The sequence below is a fragment of the Nyctibius grandis genome, chromosome 1, assembly GCF_013368605.1.
Source record: "Nyctibius grandis isolate bNycGra1 chromosome 1, bNycGra1.pri, whole genome shotgun sequence".
Classification (NCBI taxonomy): domain Eukaryota; kingdom Metazoa; phylum Chordata; class Aves; order Nyctibiiformes; family Nyctibiidae; genus Nyctibius; species Nyctibius grandis.
In genome coordinates, this window is record NC_090658.1 from 132,439,786 (window position 1) to 132,455,044 (window position 15,259).

General features: G+C 60.9%; 1 protein-coding gene across 3 annotated transcripts; it reads right to left on the minus strand.

Moving 5' to 3' along the window:
• Window positions 1-1,519: 1,519 nt before the first annotated feature.
• Window positions 1,520-6,979, minus strand: CHRNA2 (cholinergic receptor nicotinic alpha 2 subunit). 3 transcript variants are annotated; one of them, XM_068396898.1, is made up of 6 exons: window positions 6,916-6,979; window positions 5,638-5,792; window positions 4,706-4,750; window positions 4,396-4,505; window positions 2,187-3,273; window positions 1,520-1,645 (listed from the first exon to the last, which is right to left on the minus strand). In XM_068396898.1, the coding sequence occupies exons 1-6, from the start codon at window positions 6,977-6,979 to the stop codon at window positions 1,520-1,522; spliced, it is 1,587 nt and encodes a 528-aa protein (XP_068252999.1). The 3 variants fall into 3 exon arrangements, with proteins under 3 accessions (XP_068252999.1, XP_068253015.1, XP_068253007.1); XM_068396914.1 differs by lacking the exon at window positions 6,916-6,979 and having other exon boundaries at window positions 5,683-5,751; XM_068396906.1 differs by lacking the exon at window positions 6,916-6,979 and having other exon boundaries at window positions 4,396-4,548; window positions 4,689-4,750; window positions 5,638-5,661.
• Window positions 6,980-15,259: the final 8,280 nt, after the last annotated feature.

A 15,259-nucleotide genomic window follows, 5' to 3' on the forward strand; every position in this document is an offset into this window, starting at 1 on the left:
TCTGCCAACCTCATTGATTCTGTGATTCTGTGAGGGACACCTTCCACCAGACCAGGTTGCTCCCAGCCCCATCCAACCTGCCCTTGAACACTGCCAGGGAGGGGGCAGCCACAGCTGCTCTGGGCAACCTGGGCCAGGCTCTCACCACCCTCACACCAAAGAATTTCTTCCTCACATCTCATCTCAATCTCCCCTCTTTCAGTTTAAAACCGTTCCCCCTCGTCCTGTCACCCCATGCCCTTGTAAAAAGCCCCTCTCCCGCTTTCCTGTAGCCCCTTCAGGCACTGGAAGGTGCTAGAAGGTCTCCCTGGAGCCTTCTCCTCTCCAGGCTGAACAGCCCCAGCTCTCTCAGCCTGTCTCCAGAGCAGAGGGGCTCCAGCCCTCTGAGCATCTTCGTGGCCTCCTCTGGACTCGCCTCAACAGCTCCGTGTCCTTCTTCTGTTGGTGCCCCCAGAGCTGGACGCAGCACTGCAGGGGGGTCTCCCGAGAGCGGAGCAGAGGGGCAGAATCCAGTAAAGGGGCAGAACTATGCAGGACAGCACAGCCACAACGATGGATTCCCCCCAAAGAAGGACTCTTGGAGGGTCTAGCGCCGCACTGGGAGGTCACCTTGTGCCTTGGTGGCCTCCTCAGCCAGGCAGGGCTGAGCTGAGAGGGGCGGTGGGTGCTGGCAGGCAAGAGGGGCTGCAGGGATTAACGTGGGGAGGGGAGCAGGATCCCCCCAGCCCCATCACGGTGAGGTCTGCTGGAGGACTGGGTGCCATGGGTTGGTCTCTGGGAGGAGAAAACGTTGCTGGAAAAACCTGGTGTCTCTTGGGGCATGGAAGAAGAGCAGAGGTGGTTGGTAAGCACGGGTCCTGCAGGGGGTGTGGAAGCCAGAAATGAAAAGCTGGATTGCAGCAGTCACCAGAGCCCGGCGGCTTGGGGTAGGACGTGGGATGGGGAGGAGGATTTGCTCGGGATGGACCTCAGCAGTGCAGGTTCCTCCATCCCATGACCATACCCTTCTGTATGGACCATCTGACGCATTATTGCTTGCCCCATATCGTGCAAGACCACGCCAGCCTGTGGTCCTGAGCACCCTGCGGTCAGGATGAGCCCTAAAGTGGCTGTGACATCCCATCTTCTTGCCCAGCACGTTGGAGTCCCAACCAGACGCAGCTCTTGGGTTTTGGGTAGGACTTGCAGCAGCTCGAGGAAGCAGACGCCTCTCCTAGGTGCCTCCAGCCTGTGCTTGGGCGATGGAGAAGCTGGACCGTGCCTTCCTCAATGCCAGGGTGATGCCACCACCCCGGGCAGGACAGCAGGCCACCATCCCTCCCCACCATCCCCAGGTCACCCCTCGGCACAGCCCTTGCTTCACCCTGCATTTCCCACCCAAGGGTCCTCCACTGTTGCATCCACGTCCTCGCAGGGAGAGGTGAGGGTCCAGCTGGATGTGGGCATCACCGTGCTGGCTCCCCAGGAGGAGGGACCATGCATCACCCCCCCCTGTCCCCACCACAGCCTGGCCCGGCCCCTAGATCATCCCTGCCAGGTAGGGTGGGAGGAAGAGCCCCACGGTGCCCAGCAAGCAGACGAGGATGAACATCCAGAGGAAGATGCGGTCGATCACCATGGCCACGTACTTCCAGTCCTCCTTCACCTGCCGAGCAGAGAGGGGCTGTGAGCGTGGGCAGAGGATGCAGCCCCCCATGTGTGAGGACACTTTGGGGTTAGGAGACCACCCGGGGCTCCTCAGGGCGAGGAGATGGGAAATCCCTGGAGCAGCAGGGCTGGGGGATGGACCTCTCCGGGGAGGCTGCTGGGGCAGAGCTCATCCCACCCAGGGTTTTCTGAGACCACCTGGCTAAAAGTAGGGGTAGGGGCTCTGGGCCAGGTCCCAGCAGGTCAGGGTGGGCCATGGCTGCTCTCTGGGGGCAGGGCAGCAAGGGCAGGAGAGGGACCCCCACCATCCCCACAGCCAGCAGGGGCAGGAGCTGAAGGAACCCTCAACTGACCCCATGGACTGGGCATCTCCCAGGAGCGGGTCTTTGATCATCTCCCTGGCTTTGGGTCCTCAGCAGCCGGGGAACCAACCAGAGGTCCCAGCACTGACCCCACCCCATGGAGATACAAGCGGCAGGAGGCAGCACCCACGATGGGGGGTTCCCCTCGCCCCCCAGCCCTCGAGGGCACCCACTCACCGAGAAGTCAGCATCCTCGGCCCGCAGGTGGTCCGCGATGTACTGCACCCCTTCGAGGGCCTTCAGGATGGTGGGGGACAGCATCAGCCCCCGCTCCGAGCCCTCCTCCTCCTCCTTCTCCCCCTTGGGGGGCACCCGGGGGGCTGAGCCCCCCGACACCTTCCCAGCTTGGCGCCCGCAGCCGTAGCTGCACTGGGTGCCCTGGCCGTGGGAGCCCGCCTGGGACATGCGGCTGGGGTACGTCTTCTCCTCCTCTTCCTCCTCCTCCTCTTCTTCCTCCTCCTCTTCCTCATCCACGTCAGTCTCCAGCCAACACCGGGAGGTGCTGAGCCTCGTCCCCGGGAGGTCGTACTGCCCCGCGGTCCCCTCGGGGGGAGGCAGCGCCGGGGGTCGCTTCATGAAGAGCCAACGAGGGATGAAGTCGAGGAAGAAGCTGCGCACCCAGCGGGGCATCGTGTGGGTGCTGGGCGAGCGGTGGTGGACGTTGAGGACGAAGACGGTGATGATGATGGAGAGCGTGACGAAGATCATGGTGAAGAGGAGGTACTCGCCGATGAGGGGGATGACCAGCGAGGTGGACGGGATGATTTCCGTGATGAGCAGTAGGAAGACGGTGAGGGACAGCAGGACGGAGATGCAGAGGGTGATCTTCTCCCCGCAGTCGGAGGGCAGGTAGAAGACCAGCACGGTGAGGCAGGAGATAAGCAGGCAAGGTATGATGAGGTTGATGGTGTAGAAGAGTGGGAGGCGACGGATGACGAAGCAGAAGGTGATGTCGGGGTAGATCTCGGTGCAGCAGTCGTACTTCTTGGAGTTATAGGTGCCGATGGCATTTATGATGGCCCACTCGCCGCTCTCCCAGTAATCCTTGAGGTCCACGTGATGCTCCATGTTCTCTAGGTCGATCTTGGCCTTGTCGTAGGTCCAGGAGCCGAACTTCATCTTGCAGTTCTGCTGGTCGAAGGGGAAGAAGGTGACGTCGATGCTGCACGAGCTCTTGTAGATGGCAGGTGGCACCCACTTCACCTTCCCGGTGGAGAAGAGGTGGGCCTTCGTCATGTGGGTCACGGCGAACTCCCCGTCGGCACTGCAGGGGTAGAGAGGTGGGAGGCCAGGGGAGGGTGAAGCGTTTCCCCCAGGAAATAGGTCCAGGAGCTCCACCAGCTCTCGGGGATGGGATGAGTCTTGATTTGAGGCTGTGGGCAGCATCCCTGCACGGTGCTGGGTTGACCCTCCTGGGCATCTCCCAGTCATGGAAATGGGTGGGAATGTGAGCACTGGATGTGGGGAGATGGACGCAGATTGATTTGCATCCTTCCCAGTGGGGTGGGATGGGGGGCAGGGGGCCTGTGGGGGCCCGGGATGGGATGGGATGGGATGGGATGAGCTGCAGGGATGGGGTGAGCTGCAGGGATGGGATGGGATGGGATGGGATGGGATGGGATGGGATGGGATGGGATGGGATGGGATGGGATGGGATGGGATGAGCTGCAGGGATGGGATGGGATGGGATGGGATGGGATGGGATGGGATGGGATGAGCTACAGGGATGGGATGGGATGGGATGGGATGGGATGAGCTGCAGGGATGGGATGAGCTGCAGAGATGGGATGGGATGGGATGGGATGGGATGGGATGGGATGGGATGGGATGGGATGAGCTGCAGGGATGGGATGGGATGGGATGGGATGGGATGGGATGGGATGGGATGAGCTGCAGGGATGGGATGGGATGGGATGGGATGAGCTACAGGGATGGGATGGGATGGGATGGGATGAGCTGCAGGGATGGGATGAGCTGCAGAGATGGGATGGGATGGGGTGGGATGAACTGCAGGGATGGGATGGGATGGGATGGGATGGGATGGGATAGGATGGGATGGGATGAGCTGCAGGGATGGGATGGGATGGGATGGGATGGGATGGGATGGGATGAGCTACAGGGATGGGATGGGATGGGATGGGATGGGATGGGATGGGATGGGATGAGCTGCAGGGATGGGATGAGCTGCAGAGATGGGATGGGATGGGGTGGGATGAACTGCAGGGATGGGATGGGATGGGATGGGATGGGATGGGATGGGATGGGATGGGATGAGCTGCAGGGATGGGATGGGGTGGGATGGGATGGGATGGGATGAGAAGGGATAGGACAGGATGGGATGGGGGAGCTGGCCCTCGGGATGCACCATCTCGGCAGCATCACTCACTTGTTGTAGAGCACGATGTCAGGGATCCAGATCATCTCAGAGGGCACCCGGATGGAGGTGACGTTGTCAAAGTCCGCTGGGTCCCAGCGCAGCTTGTAGTCACTCCACTCCTGGAGGGAGGCACGGAGGGGAGGGTGTCAGGTGGCCCTGGGTCTTGTGGGACCGAGCTGCCCTCCTCCTCCTCCTCCTCTAGCAGCATTCCCCAGAGGAACAGCACCATGGAGATGCCCCCGAGCACCCCTGGGCAGGGTCTCTCTGCCCCAAATGCTGTGCCCTCCTTGACACGCTCCTGCAGAGAACAGGCTCCTACCTGCTTCAGCCAGACATTTGTGGTCATCATCTGGTTCTTCTCATCCTGCGGTGGGAAAGAGGGAGAGGTGAGAGGAGACAGAGAGAGGGCTTGTCCCATCACTGCATCGTCCCCCAAATAGCTGCTTGCACTTTCTGCTCTCCACATCTCTGGAGGTGTTCAAGAAAAGCCTGGACATGGCACTTAGTGCCCTGGTCTAGTTGCCATGGTGGTGTCAGGGCAATGGTTGGACTCGATGAGCCCAGAGGACTCTTCCAACCTCATTGATTCTGTGACTCTGTGATTCAGCTCCTGGAAGCCACCAGTACAAGATCAAGGAGACACTATATTTCCTCAAGATATCTGCTCACTAGATGGCAGCAAAATATAGAATATCGTGGTGTCCAGCTCTGAGCTGCTCCGGTGGCCAGATGGATGTACGGTCCCATGGAACGGTGGATGGAAGGATGGATAGATGGACAGATGGGTAGATGGGTAGGTGGGTAGGTTGATAGGTGACAGATGGATGGGTGGATGGATGGATGGGTAGGTGGATGGGTGGGTAGATAGGTGGATGGGTAGATAGGTGGATAGGTGGGCATGCATGGGAGGAATGAGCAAGGGACAGATGGACAGAAAAGCCCAGAGGTGCCCCAGGGTAGGTAGATGGTGGATCAGGACATGGCAGGGGTGGAGAACTGTAGTTTTCCTTGAGGTTCTCCTGCTGTCAGGAGAAGGGTTTGGGATGGAGAGGAGGGGTGCAGACCCCCTTTCTCCTTGGAGGTCTGAGGGAGGCAGGGTGGGTGGTTCATAACCCACTGGAGATGGCCATGGGGTTGCTGCTGACCCCACACCAGTGTCCTCAGGCTCTGGTCTGGCAGACCAGTAGGACCAACTGGTGAAAAGTCAGCCACCACGTGGGACTGGGGTCCCCTGCCCGACGGGTTACGCACCACGTCGATCAGCTGCGCGATGGAGAGCCCGAACTTCACGATGACCACGTCGGAGGTGTTGGGCACCGGCCGCGACCAGCGGTTGTAGCCGGTGAAGAGGTGCTTGAAGAGCCTCTCCTCGGCGTGGCTGCCGGGGTGGTCCTGCAGGCAGGCGGCTGCGGGGAGATGGGGATGGGGTCAGGGTGGGGGAGAGCTCCCCGATCCCCCCCTTCCACACCCCGCTGACACGGGGTGCCCCCTCTGTGCATCCTGGGGTGGAGGAGAGGGGACTTAGACCCCTCAAACCTGCCCCACGCTTCTCCTGGGGAGTGGAGAACAGTGCAAGGTCAACCTTGTGATGCTGGCCAAGAAAATCCCACCCTTGGGTGGCTGAGGTCCCTCTCCCAGTCCCCTCCCACTGCTCTTACTGGTGCTAACTGGTGCTAACTGGTTCAGCTTTGCAAGGTGGAGGCTGATGTGGTCCTTGGGACCACTGAGTCATCCCTCAGCCGGGCTGGGATGAGCACAACGCTCTTTGCTCCGCCTGGAGATCGTTGGCGTTGGGTTTCGGGGCCGTCAGCGTTGCGGCGCAGCACTCGGCCGTCCTCCCTCGCTGCAGAGCCCCATAAATTTCCACCAGCGAGTCAAGGGAGGTCCAAGGGAGGGGGGGACGGAGGGAGGGAGAGCTTTGCGCCGTGATGTGCAACCAAAGAGACGTTGCAGGGGTGGCTGTGCCCTGAAGAAGGGGGGGTGTACGGCCCCGCAGCACGCCCCGTGCCCCCTGCAAGCTCTCCCCACTGAGCAGACAAGCCCAGCAAGGGGCCCCAGATGTTGTCCTCTGGCCAGGGATGATGTGCTGAGCAGCTTCGAGGGTCTCAGAGGTGTTGGGGAGGGCTGGTCAAGATGCCCAGCTCCTGGGAGGTCTTGCATTGGTGGGGGGTGGAAGCAACATCCATGGGATGTTGGTCCCATGGATGCATGGGATGGGGTCGCAGAGGTGCATCCCCTGGGGGGGATGACCCAGAGCAGACCCCCCCCCAAACATCTGGGTGGTGTCAAGCTGCTCTGCAGAGACACAAACCCCGTCCTAACATGGTGCAGGACACCATGCCAGCGTGGAGACTGGGAATTCATGGGGGTAAACTGGGAGGGAACTGGTTTTCCATGCACATGCACCACAGCTTCCCCATCCCTCTCCCCAAATTGACCTCCCCGGGTCCCAGGGGGTGACACCCATGAGAAGACAAGACTCAAGCGAAGGACATTCAGGTCCCCAGTGACCACCAGAGCTGCCCTTACCCGCCTGGAAGGTGACGAAGCACCACGTGACGAGGGGGACGATGCCATGGGAGAGCCACCCCATCCTCCTCGTACTGCTGTCCCCCATGGACCTCCTCCCTGGAGCAGCTTGCAACGGCCCCCGGGAGGGACCAGGGGGAGCGAGGAGCTGAGATGGTGGTGGGAGAGGAGGCTCATCAGGGAAAGCCACCCTAGGGGACCTCCAAGGGGGTGTCCTGCGTGTCCCCACCGTTAGCGAGCGCTGGAGGAGCCATGGATGGAGCTGGAGGTGGGCTGGGGGAGCCTCAGCAGGGACGCAGCCGGGCCAGGGTGGGCACGTGGTCTGGGATGATCTGCTGAGTCGTCCACCACAGATTTCATTCCTGGAAAGACAGCAGAGAGCGGCACTGTCACTACGATGCCACCAGGTCTGGGAGGTGGTGGTCCTGCTGTGGTCCCCTCAGAGCCACCCCCAGCTACGAGCAAGGCTTGGAGCTGGTCCGAGCTGCCACCAAGGGAAAATGTCCCCAAAGCATCTGCTCCCCATCCCTGAAGCGATGGGGAGCCCAGGTCTGCCCCTGGGTGAGTGAACAGCAGAGGTGGAGCCCGATGCTCCAAACCTTCCTGGGGTGACCAGAAGATAACTGGTTTCAACCATCCTTCTGCCCTCCCCGCCTCCAAGCTGCTTCATGCCCTGAGAGAGAGGGAAGGGGGAGCATCTCAGCTGCTCCGAGAGACTGCGCTGCCCTGAAGGGGCTCCTGGGGCTGGTTTCTCCAGGAGCACTCACTTCTGAGAAGTTCATCCATCCATCCATCCATCCACCCATCCATCCATCCATCCATTCATCCATCCACCCATCCATCCATTCATCCATCCATCCATCCATCCATCCATCTACCTATGCATCCATCCATTCATCCATCCATCCATCCATCCATCCATCTACCTATGCATCCATCCATCCATCCATCCACCCATCCATCCATCCATCCACCCACAGATGTCTTTGGTTCCCCTCCCCAGCAAAGCAAATCTCTGCAAGGGGAGGAATCACCTGCTCTGCAGTGGCCCCAAAACCTGCTCCTGCTCACAAGGTGACTCCTCCACACCTGACCCCGTGTCCCCAGGAGCAGCATCCCCTCGCTGCGAGGCAATTGCTTTCACCCCCCAAGAGAAGGAGGTTCCCAACCCAACAAGAAGCTCCTTTGGCTTAAATTCTGGTAAACCCACGAAGTTCTCCTGAACTCACCATCATGAGGTCCCTTCCACCCTTAACCATCCTGTGACCATCTTCTGTGCAGTTTTCAACTGATTAATACCTGGATGGTGGAGGGGGTGGGAAACAGGAGGAGAACCACCATCCACCACGCTGAGCTGGAGAGAAAATGATGGATGTGCCTCTCCTGGCTGAGATACACCGGAGAGGACGGGGTGGGGGTGCTCCTCTGCTGGGCTTCGGCGGGGGGCACAAGGGTGGGGATGTCCTGGGTTCCCCAAAGCTCTGGTAGATACCACAGAATCCCAGACTCAATGAGGTTGGCAGAGCCCTCTGGGACCATCGAGTCCAACCGTTGCCCTGACAGAGAAGAGGGGAAACTCTCGGCGTCCCGATGTGCCGGCAAGGAGAATAAATCCCTTATTTATGGGGTTTTAAGGTGGGATTGGGGGGTTTTAGGTGGGAACTTCATGCAGGGAACACCAGCTCCTCTCCATCCCACCCAACCCCAACGTCCCCCCCTTACCTGCTGCGGGGGGAGCAAGGAGGGGTCCCCCCCAAGCCCCCTCGTTCCCTCCGGGGTTGGGGTGCTGCTCCGCGGAGGGCTCCGGCGGCGACTGGGCTCGGTGGAGGATGGCTCGGCTCGTCCTCGGAGCGGGGACGGTGACGCCAGGGGCTGGGGGAGGAGGGACAGCCATGGCCGGGCGGGGGCTGGCTGGGCACCCCCTCCGCTGGCCCCCCTGGCCCCCCCGAGCGCTGGGAAGGGCTGGGTTAACTGGGGGTTCACACACCAAGGGAAGGGGGTGGTGGGCTTTGGGGTGAGGAAGAGGAGGGAGAGGGGGGAGAACGGGAGCCCAAGTGCTGCGGGGCAGCGGGGACAGAGCGCGGAGCCGGGCGGTGCAGGGCAGGTTGCTTGGGGTGTTGTGGGGGGCATCACGGGGGGCACTGTGTGGGGCATTGTGGGGGTATTGCATGGGGCATTGTGGGGGGCATCACAGGGGTATTGCATCGGGTATTGCATGGGGTATTGTATGGGGTACTGTATGAGGTATTGTATGGGGCATTGTATGGGGCACTGTATGGGGTATTGTATGGGGTATTGTGGGGGGCATCACAGGGGGTATTGTATGGGGTATTGTGGGGGGCATCACAGGGGGCATTGCATGGGGCATCACAGTGGGCATTGCATGGGGCATTGTGTGGGGTATTGTATGGGGCATTGTATGGGGCATCACAGGGGGCATCGCAGAGGGCATCACAGGGGGCATCACAGGGGGCATTATATGGGGTATTGTATGGGGTATTGTGGGGGGCATCGCAGAGGGCATTGTATGGGTATTGTATGGGGTGTTCTGGGGGGCTTCACGGGGGCGGGCATTGTATGGGGTGTTGTATAGGGTATTGTATGGGGTATTGTGGGGGGGCATCACAGGGGCATTGTATGGGTATTGTATGGGGCATGGTATGGGGCATGGTATGGGGCATTGCATGGGGTATTGCATGGGGCATTGTATGGGGTATTGCATAGGGTACTGTATGGGTATTGTATGGGGCATTGCATGGGGCATGGTATGGGGCATTTCATGGGGTATTGTGGGGGACATCACAGGGGGCATTTTATAGGTATTGTATGGGGTATTGCATGGGGCATTGTATGGGGCATGGTATGGGGCATTCCATGGGGCATCACAGGGGGCATTGCATGGGGTATTGTATGGGGCATCACAGGGGATATTGTATGGGGCAACACATGGGGCATTGCATGGGGCATTGTATGGGGCATCACGTGGGGTGTCACAAAGGGCCAGCCTCCTTGCACCGGGGTGGGACCAGCCCTCACCAGGTCAGGGGTTTCCCCACTGGCTCCACAGCCCCGGGCTGGGCTTTGGTGCCAACCAGCCCATGGGCAGGGCAGCTCCAGGGAGTGGCAGTGCCCCCTGCTCTGGGGGAAACGGGGTGCGAGGTCCTGAGCTGGCCCCACATGGCTCCTGCCTCAGCCCACACTTGCCCCCGTAAAATCCCCGACAGGGATGGGGACAGGGGTGGGGACGGGGCTACTTTGGGCAACATGCGACCTTCCCGCGAAGGAAGCCCAGGGCTGGCATCAGCCCTCTGAGCATCTCCGTGGCCTCCTCTGGACTCGCTCCAACAGCCCCGTGTCCTTCTTCTGTTGGGGCCTCAGATGTATTGGGTTGTCCCCTCTGCAGACCCATGGCCACAAACATCTCACCAATGCCAACACCACGCTTGGGTGACCCAGCATCTCACCAATGCCATGATCACGTTGGGTCACACTGGAAGGGGCTGCCCAGGGAGGTGGTGGAGTCACCATCTCTGGAGGGGTTTAAGGAAAGGCTGGACATGGCACTTAGTGCCCTGGTCTGGTTGCCATGGTGGTGTCAGGGCAATGGTTGGACTCGATGACCCCAGAGGGCTCTGCCAACCTCATTGATTCTGTGCCCACTCTGGGGGTGGAGGGGCTGGAGACAACCTTGTCCGTCCTCCTCTTCCCAGAGGACGGAGAGTGAACACGGAGGCCTGGCAGAGCATGACACGTCTTTATTTTGCTGTGATGGCATCGCATGTGCAACGGCATCACGTGTGCAATGGCATCGGGTGTGTGATGGCATCACGTGTGCGATGGCATCGTGTGTACGATGGCCTCATGTATGCAATGGCATCACGTGTGCAACAGCCTCATGTGTCAAATGGCATCACGTGTGATGGCATCGCATGTGCAATGGCATCACGTGTGCAATGGCATCACACGTGCAATAGCATTGTGTGTGCAATGGCCTCGTGTGTGCGGTGGCATCATGTGTGCAATGGCCTCGTGTGTGAAATGGCATCACGTGTGACAGCATCACTTGTGCAATGGCATCACACGTGCAATACCATTGTGTGTGCGACAGCCTCATGTGTGCGATGGCATCGTGTGTGAAATGGCATCACGTGTGTGACAGCATCATGTGCAATGGCATCACACGTGCAATAGCATTGTGTGTGCAATGGCCTCATGTGTGCGATGGCATCACGTGTGCGATGGCATTGCATGTGTGACAGCATCACGTGTGTGACACCATTGCATGTGTGATGGCATTTGCATATGAAATGGCTTTGCATGTGCAATGGCATCATGTGTGCAATGGCATCGTGCGTGCAATGGCATCACGTGTGTGATGGCATCATGTGTGCGATGGCATTTGCATGTGGAATGGCATCACATGTGCAATGGCATCACACGTGCAATGGCCTCTCGTGTGTGTGACAGCATCATGTATACTATGGCATCACGTATGTGACGGCACTGCATGTGCAATGGCATTTGCATGTGAAATGGCTTTGCGTGTGCAATGGCATCATGTGTGCGGAGGCATCATGCGTACGATGGCATCACATGTGTGATGGCATCGCGTGTGTGATGGCATTTGCATGTGGAATGGCATCGTGTGTGCAATGGCATCACGTGTGACAGCATCACATGTGCAACGGCATCACGTGTGCAATGGCATCGCATGTGCGATAGCATTGTGTGTGCGATGGCCTCATGTGTGCAATGGCATCACGTGTGTGACAGAATCACGTGTGTGATGCCATTGCATGTGTGATGGCATTTGCATATGAAATGGCTTTGCGTGTGCAATGGCATCATGTGTGCAATGGCATCACGTGTGACAGCATCGCATGTGCAATGGCATCGTGTGTGTGACAGCATCATGTGTACTATGGCATCATGTGTGTGATGGCATTTGCGTGTAAAATGGCATCATATGTGCGATGGCATCACGTGTGTGACGTCATCGCATGTGCAATGGCATTTGCATTTATGCAAATGCCCCCCAGGCCGGTGCCAGGAGCCGGGACACCCCAAAGCCGGGGCGACGAGCTGGGTTGGGGTCCTACCAGCGAGCGAGGCCGGGCACGGGGTGACAGCGGGTGACAGTGGGGTGACAGCGGGTGACAGCGGGTGACAGCGGGTGACAGTAGGGCCCGTCCCCGCGGCCTTAGGGCTCGGTGGTGGTGGTGGCGTGGGCCAAGCTCTGCAGGCGCCAGTTCAGCTCGGCGTGGAGGCGGCGGGACGTGGCCTCGAGGGTCTGGGCCAGGTGGCCGGTGAGACGCAGCATGTGGGCCACCACGAGGACACCCTTCCGTAGCCTGGGCAGGGGGGAGAGAGGGCTCGGTGTCCCCTGGGTCCCCACCACCACCAGTGTGGGTGGGACGCGCACATACGTGTTAACGGCAGCGGTTTGCTGACATCCAAACCCCACGTGTCACCTGAGGGCCACCACGAAGGCTGTGGGACCCTTGGGGACACCCAGACCCTCCCAGGTGTCCACAGCCTGGGGCTGGCTCCCACCCATGGAGTGGAGGGCATCAACTCCATGGCACATCTCCATCCCCTTCCCATGGCACATCCCCTTCCCATGGCACATCTCCACCCCATGGCACATCTCCATCCCTTCCCATGGCACATCTCCACCCCTTCCCATGGCACATCTCCATCCCTTCCCATGGCACATCTCCACCCCTTCCCATGGCACATCTCCACCCCCTTCCCATGGCACATCTCCATCCCATGACCCATCTCCATCCCTTCCCATGGCACATCTCCATCCCCTTCCCATGGCACATCTCCACCCCCTTCCCATGGCCCATCTCCACCCCTTCCCATGGCACATCTCCATCCCTTCCCGTGGCACATCTCCACCCCTTCCCATGGCCCATCTCCACCCCTTCCCATGGCACATCTCCACCCCTTCCCATGGCACATCTCCACCCCCTTCCCATGGCCCATCTCCACCCCTTCCCATGGCCCATCTCCACCCCCTTCCCATGGCCCATCTCCATCCCTTCCCATGGCACATCTCCACCCCTTCCCATGGCACTTACTGCTCCTTCTTCTCGGCCATCCTTGGGTGATCGGCCTCGGCCACGTGAGCCTCCAGCTCCCTGCGGACGTTGTCCAGGCTCTCCTGAAATTCCAGGTTGGCCCCACGGATGGCGGGCAGCGCCTCGGCGATGATGTCCTGGTAGCTGGTCTGGTTGTCCTCCAGCGTGGCCGCCATCTCCACGCCCTTCAGGCTGGCCTTGGTGTCCTGCAGGAGGTTCTTGAGATGATCCAGCTCATCCTGAGAGGTGGAGGCGGGTGGCCCAGGGGGCCTGCAAGGGCTGGGGGTGTGGAAGGTGACGCCGCAGCGCTGGGGGTCCTGGCGGGGGTGGTGGTACCCCAGCTCCTCCGTCCTGACGCTGGGTGCCACCTCCTCTTCTGCTCCCCCCTGGGTGGTGGCGGGGGGGGCGAGGGCGCAGAGCCCCACCAGCAGACACCAGTGGGGACCCCCCAGGACCATGGTGTCCTGCAGGAGCAAAGAGAAATGGGGGGGATCGAGGCTGAGACCCCCTCTGAGGGCCCCCGGGGTAGGGGGGAAGCCTTCTGCACCCCCCACCACCACCACATCGATGGGGAAACTGAGGCACGGAGGGGGCGAGGCAAGTGCTGGAGGGGCTGGGGTGAGGCTGGTCCTACTGGAGGGCACCTCGTCCCCCCCAAACCCCCCTGGGGAGCCCCCGAAAAGCAGGAGGCGGCGGGGGGGGACGGACAGACAGACAGACAATGGGGCTCTGTCATAAACCACCACCGCGAAGCGCCGGGCTGGGGGTGCCAGGGGGGCTCGGGGGGGGTCCGGGGGGCACCCAGCACCCTCCGAGGTGGGGGGGGGGTCCCATCGGCACCACGGAACGGCGACAGTCGCCCCTGTCCCCCTCTTTTTTCCACCCCCCCACCCCAAAAAACTCCCCCACTGGTGGGACTGGAGGGGACTGGGAGGGACTGGGGAGGAGGAGGAGGAGCCTTCGCCAGAATGCGGGGAGGGGAGCGCGGTGGGGGGGGTCACCCACCCACGCGGAGGGTGCTGGGGGGGTCCCCTCGGGGGTCCCGGGGACAGCGAGAGGGGGGACCCCGAGCCCCGGCAGCGGGATGCTGGCGATAAACACTCGTGTGGGCTTAAGCCCCCCTAAAATGACTCGCCCCCCCCCCCCCCCATTAAGCGTCCCAGGCAGGAGGAGCCCCCCCAGTTCCCCCCGGGGGTCCCAGCCAGCGCCCCACGCGTGTTTAGCGAGTGGGGAAACTGAGGCACGGCGCTGCCCCCGGCCCTCCCGGACCCCCCCGTGCCCCGCTCACCGCTCCGCAACGCGCCCGGCGCGCTCCCGAGGCGGGGCTGGCCACGCGTGACCGCGGGCACGGGCACGGGCACGGCGGGGTGGCACCGGGCACGGGAGGGGGGACGCGCACACACACCCCGGGGCTGACTCGGGGGGGGATGGTGAAAGGGCCGGGGGCTGCACGCGTGTGCACGTATGTGCTTGGCATGAAGGTGTGTGTGGAGCGTGAGTGTATGTGCTGGTGCCCACGCACCCGCCTGGTGGGGCACAGCCGTGCTCAGCGGGCACACGCGTGATCGGTGGGTGCACACATGATCAGTGGGCACACATGTGCTTAGTGTGTACACACATGCCTGGCAGTGCACACGTGCGCTCAGTGGGCACACACATGCCTGGTAGCACACACACATGCTCAGTGTGCACACACATGCTTGGCAGTGCACACGTGCTCAGTGTGCACACATGTGTGCTCAGTGGGCACACACATGCCTGGCAGCACACACGTGTGCTCAGTGTGCACACGTGTGATCAGTGTGCACACACATGCCTGGCAGCGCACACGTGTGCTCAGTGTGCACACACATGCTTGGCAATGCACACATGTGCTCACTGGGCACACGTGTGATCAGTGGACACACACATTACTGTCAGTGCACACACGTGATCAGTGTGCACACACACCCCTGGTAGCACACACATGTGCTCAGTGTGCATGCATGTGCTCAATGTGCACACACGTGCTGAGTGTGCACATATGTGCTGAGTGTGCACACACATGCTTGGCAACGCACACGTGTGCTCAGCGGGCACACACATGCCTGGTAGCGCACACACATGCTCAATGTGCACACGTGAGCTCAGTGTGCATGCACATGCCTGGCAGTGCACACACGTGCTGAGTGTGCACACACATGTTTGACAGTGCACACACGTGCTTAGTGTGCACACACATGTGCTCAATGTGCACACATGTGCTCAGTGGGCACACA

What these genes read in the sequence shown, in the direction of transcription:
- CHRNA2 (XM_068396898.1), bottom strand. Translation starts at nt 6,979, where the DNA reads ATGGGGTGGCTCTCCCATGGCATCGTCCCCCTCGTCACGTGGTGCTTC. An exon ending in CTTCGTCACCTTCCAGGCGG is followed by an intron (nt 5,793 to 6,915) that starts GTAAGGGCAGCT and finishes ATCTCCCCGCAG; the next exon opens with CCGCCTGCCTGCAGGACCAC. An exon ending in CAAATGTCTGGCTGAAGCAG is followed by an intron (nt 4,506 to 4,705) that starts GTAGGAGCCTGT and finishes GCCTCCCTCCAG; the next exon opens with GAGTGGAGTGACTACAAGCT.